The sequence below is a fragment of the Lupinus angustifolius genome, chromosome LG14, assembly GCF_001865875.1.
Source record: "Lupinus angustifolius cultivar Tanjil chromosome LG14, LupAngTanjil_v1.0, whole genome shotgun sequence".
NCBI lineage: Eukaryota > Viridiplantae > Streptophyta > Magnoliopsida > Fabales > Fabaceae > Lupinus > Lupinus angustifolius.
The window spans coordinates 14,253,012-14,257,789 of NC_032022.1; the positions used below are offsets into that span (position 1 = coordinate 14,253,012).

At 34.3% G+C, this 4,778-nt stretch overlaps 1 protein-coding gene across 3 annotated transcripts; it reads left to right on the forward strand.

The window, feature by feature from the left end:
* On the forward strand, positions 443–4,438 carry LOC109327053 (RNA polymerase sigma factor sigC). Of its 3 annotated transcripts, none has more exons than XM_019560043.1 (8): positions 443–682; positions 932–1,095; positions 1,213–1,785; positions 1,865–2,095; positions 2,897–3,037; positions 3,139–3,339; positions 3,752–4,082; positions 4,137–4,438. In XM_019560043.1, exons 1-7 carry the CDS (start codon positions 544–546, stop codon positions 4,037–4,039), a joined length of 1,737 nt encoding a protein of 578 aa, XP_019415588.1. In that variant the 5' UTR covers positions 443–543; the 3' UTR covers positions 4,040–4,082; positions 4,137–4,438. The 3 variants fall into 3 exon arrangements, with proteins under 3 accessions (XP_019415588.1, XP_019415587.1, XP_019415586.1); XM_019560042.1 differs by having other exon boundaries at positions 3,752–4,076; positions 4,142–4,438; XM_019560041.1 differs by having other exon boundaries at positions 3,752–4,438.

Genomic DNA, 4,778 nt, shown 5'->3' on the forward strand with positions numbered 1-4,778 from the left:
CCTGTCCGCCCAAATTGTGCGGGCGGACCCACCGGCATAGCCCAAATTCCAACGATAGTTATAAGTACCATATAAAAAATGAGTGTAAAATCTATACACTGTCAATGTAAAGAATTATACACTTACACTAGATCATCCGCTATTTATTTCAGTTACTTTTTCTAAAAAATCAACAATGAATAAATATCAAGAGTAGATAATACAATGATAGTATATAAAAATCATACATTGTCAATCCATGCATCTTTTTCACATAAAAAATGGTATGTTTATTTTTGTTTATTCCTTTTTATTTATTTATAGATACCATATAATAAAAAAAAAATTATATATATTGATAGTGTAAGAGTTTTTTATACTATCATTAGATAATCATTCATGCAAAATAAATAATAATATTGGCTAAAAAAAGTGTTAAAGAAAAAGGAATTAAAAGTAGAAAGTGGAAAAAATGAGAAGAGTTTGCAGCCATTGGGAGGGAGATGAAGAATTGGTGGTGGAAGAAGTGACATGCGATATCTTTATTAGAAAACTCAACTTGTTATGTCATTCTACTCAATTTCCTTTTCAATTTACATAATGGGATTGCTTAACCTTAGGCTCAATTATAATTACACTTCTTCTGCTATTCACTCTCCTCATTTCTTCATCAATTCACCCATCAAGCTTTCTTCTTCTCAAGGTCACTTTTTTTCATTCATTATATCATTTTTTGTTCATAATACATTTTCATTTAGATCATGTATTAAAAATGCTGTTGCTTTTTAGATAAGTATGATAATTATCAATTATGGGTCTGTAGTCCACCTATTTAGTTATATTTCTGCTCCTTTATTATCTGAAACTAATAACAATGAAAAAAAAATAGTTTTTTTTATCATATGATTTTGTTCATTATTGATTTCTTATCATAATGTTTTTTATGATGCAGCTGGTGGCAGAGAAAGTACTTTCAATTCTGAGAGGATACCTTCCCTTTCAACAGTTTATGAGGAAGTGGAAACTTCTCATAAATGCTTTCCAAGGACATTCACTTGTTTTTCGTCAGCCTTGGGAATCTTGGATAATGATTCTTTACAAAGACAAGAAATTAAGGTTCAACACAGTTTTTTTATCAAGTCATATGATATTGTCATTTTCTGGTACCAGTGCTTGTTATGTTATTATATTGTTAAGTAAGTCCATTAAATCTTACAGGTGTTTCTTTATCAGGTAAACAAAGGAAAGAGGTCGCGGAGTAGTGTGCTTGAAGTAATTGATGATACCCGGATGCCTTTTGGAGAAGAGATATCTACGGCCTCGATGAAGTATCAAACTTTCAGAGGAATACATTTTCGTTTGTTATTGGAAAACCTTGGTACTTTGGAAGAAACTTTTGCTGATTCTGAAGCACAGAAGTTGAGAGATGATATTATGTTGCAACTAGGAAAGCTTGGAGCTCTAGAATTTTTCGAGGCCTGTCTGTCAAGAGCTATTGAACCCTCGCGTGTCTTGGACTTTACGAATGGCCATCCTAATCAATTTGGAGAGCAACGGAAAAACAGCAGAGTAGACGAATACATGGATAAAGTTGTTGTTCATTCTAGTCGGAAAAAGCAAAATAAAACAAGAAGAAAGAGAGCATTTACTGCAACAGAAATTTTGTCTCCATCGTTGCCTTTGAAGGCTGATCGGGAACAGGAAGAACTACTGTTTGTGCGAACTTCTTCCGTAAAAAGAGAATCAAATGGTAAAAATAGAATAGTGGTTGCTAGAAGGGAGGCAGAAATGTCAAAAGCAATAAAGGTTAGTTTAATTTCAACAAAATAGAATGAGCTGGTACCATGCTTTATGAATGAAACATTTAAAGTATGTACTACTCTAGGTACTTGCAGAGTTGGAGAAAATTAGTGCAGCAATAGAAGATGATACCAAGCAAGTAGCGAGCTTGAGTAACTGGGCAGAAGCAGCTGGAGTTGATGAGCAGGTGCTTAAGCAGAAATTACTTTATGGCCAGTATTGTCGGGATGAGCTTATACGAAGTACTCGTCCCTTAGTTCTATACGTTGCTAGGAAATACAAGGGTATGGGAATAGCAATGGAAGATTTGCTTCAGGTTTGTTCCAATTGTTATCGTGTGTAGTTTTCTTTGTCATTTTTATAGTTGACTAGTAGTTTTGTACCTGACTTTTTGCCTGAATGTTCACATCGCATTTATTGATGTGGAAGAACCTTAGTCTCCTAATAATGCATTAGATATTTGACGATCCCATAGTGAACAACTTGTGGCCGTTAAAATCACTGCAAATCATTCAAGATACTTTGCATACAAGAGAGAAGGGCGGGGTGGGGAGGGAGGGACAAACACTGGGTTAATGGATATCAATTCATAGAAAAGGGAGGTCATGCAAATATATGACATGGTACTTACACTTACCCGACACAAATTTAAATTTCTGCAGTTTATCCCTTCATTTCAGAAACATCCGTTACATTACATCGCCCTTCAATGTTCATAAACAATACACTTGGTAAGTTTTTTACTATCAGGCACATGAATCTCACCAAAATGTGTTGATATTTGTCTTCTAAACTAGATAAAAATGGGAGAGATTTTGTTCTGTTGATAAACTGCAAACAGAGAAATCGGTAGGAGGGGTTACAAATTCTGTGTGAACAGAGAACACTTGAAATACTGAGTACTATATTGATATTTAACATGAAAGGACCATTGAAAGAAGTTACGAGATGCTACCCTTGGTAATTTGTGCTTTGATTTATGTTTTCATGAAATTGACTAATAGTATAAATATTGAATAAAAATATAATTGTGGACACAGACATGATATAGTTACATGATTGTCCCCTTCCTATTAGCTTCTCACTGCACTGCAACTTTTTTCTCCATGTTTCATAGGCAGGATATGTAGGTGTTCTCCAAGGTGCAGAGAGATTTGACTGTACACGGGGGTACAGATTCTCAACGTATGTGCAGTACTGGATAAGAAAATCAATGTCAAGAATGGTGTCACGATATGCTCGAAGTATTGTAGTCCCTGTATGTTCCTTTTCTGGACATGTTATTTCTTATTAGCAACTTTATGCCAGAAAGACGTTGTATTTGATCTTCTTTTGTTTTCCTCTTCATTATTCTTTTAGTGGTCATTGAGCAAGGCAATAAATCAGATACAGAAAGCACAAAAATCCTTGAAAAATGCCTGTATGAAATGCCCGGATGATTATGAAATCGCAAAGATGACGGGTCTTTCTCTGGATAAAATTAGATCAGCTAGCAATTGTTTGCGAGTTGTTGCTTCAATTGATCAGAAGGTAGGGGACTGCTATAGTATAAAATATATGGTAAGAATCAAAATTCCTTTAATACTTCCTTCTCTTGCACGCCACTATAATTTTTTGTGCTGTATGATTGTTCTCATGTTTTTTTCTCCTAATCATCATATTCATTATTGATAAAGAAACCAAAGGTGCAAATCTCAGTACATGCCAAGCAGCATGACAAAAGTCTATGCCTTTCGGCAAAGAAAATAAAAAGGAAGATAAATTACTTGGTTGATCCAATACATTAATAAATTCTTGATGTTTAATAATTGTTTTTACAGCCATTGGTATTCTCATAAAGCATATAGTTTTGGGCAATAACTACTATAGGAAGGAAAATATATAGAAACACTATAAACTCTTGTACAACATTATGTAAATGTTGTTATTGTTATTCTAGTTATAAGCTGTTTCATGGCATTGATGCCTGCAGGAGTTTATGCCTGATACAGCAGTAGGGAGTCCCGAAGACGCTGTCATGAAGCAGCACATGAGAAAAGACATATATGATCTCCTGAATTGCTTGGATTCTAGAGAAAGACAAATATTAATCCTACGGTTCGGCCTAATTGATCACCAGCCCAGGTCTCTTCAGGATATAGGGAGGCTTTTCAAAGTTAGCAAAGAGTGGGTGAGAAGGTTAGTGAAGAATGCGCTATCAAAATTACGGGACAAATCATCCGTCTCGAATTTAAATGTTTATCTAGGTTTGGATTTGTAGATTACCATTGGCTTTGGGAAAGTTTTAATATCATCATCATCATTTCTAGCTTCATATGAGGAATCTAATACAAACTCTTGGCCCATAATAGTTGCACCATTGTGGTGAAAAGCGCTATTAATTGTTGCTGTTGCAGCATCACACCATACTAAAGATATGTTAGATGTATTTTAGAGAGTCTGAGTTCTATGATGTCAGTGTAAATGATAAATCATGTGATAATGTTTATAGCTATTCTTAGCTCTGGTCATGGAAATAAATTGTGTAATATTGTAGCTGCCTCTGAAGTGGTTATGGTTTTCAAAACAAGATGAGGCTTCCAACATTTCTTGTTTGTTCTTGGGAAAATGTCTGGAATGTTGTAAGATTATGTGTAACTCTAGCATGCAAAATTGAGTTTATAATAAACTTGTAAATTCTTTTACACATTTCATCCTTCTCTCTATCCCCAACTTAATTTGTTTAACAGGTACCAAGTATATTATGATAGAGTCAGACTTTTCTCCATTACGGGAGATGACAATTCTGTTTTTAGTGTATTTTTAAGGATGAAAATGTAATCTTAGTACAAATTAAAAGAACAAGTGTTAACGTCCTTTGTTTTTTCTATGTATTTCAACATAACTGTCATCTCGAGTAATGAAGAGGAGTCTGACTCATTGTAATCCTATCATATTACTCCACAATTTGAAACCAATGGAATGCCTTACATTCTTGTTGAGAATACAGAAGTACAAGA

Excerpts from the sequence above, each read along its gene's own strand:
- LOC109327053 (XM_019560041.1), top strand. The coding sequence starts at position 544 with ATGTCATTCTACTCAATTTCCTTTTCAATTTACATAATGGGATTGCTT. Across the intron at positions 683-931 it reads CAAGCTTTCTTCTTCTCAAG|CTGGTGGCAGAGAAAGTACT; the intron begins GTCACTTTTTTT and ends TTTATGATGCAG. Across the intron at positions 1,096-1,212 it reads TACAAAGACAAGAAATTAAG|GTAAACAAAGGAAAGAGGTC; the intron begins GTTCAACACAGT and ends TTTCTTTATCAG.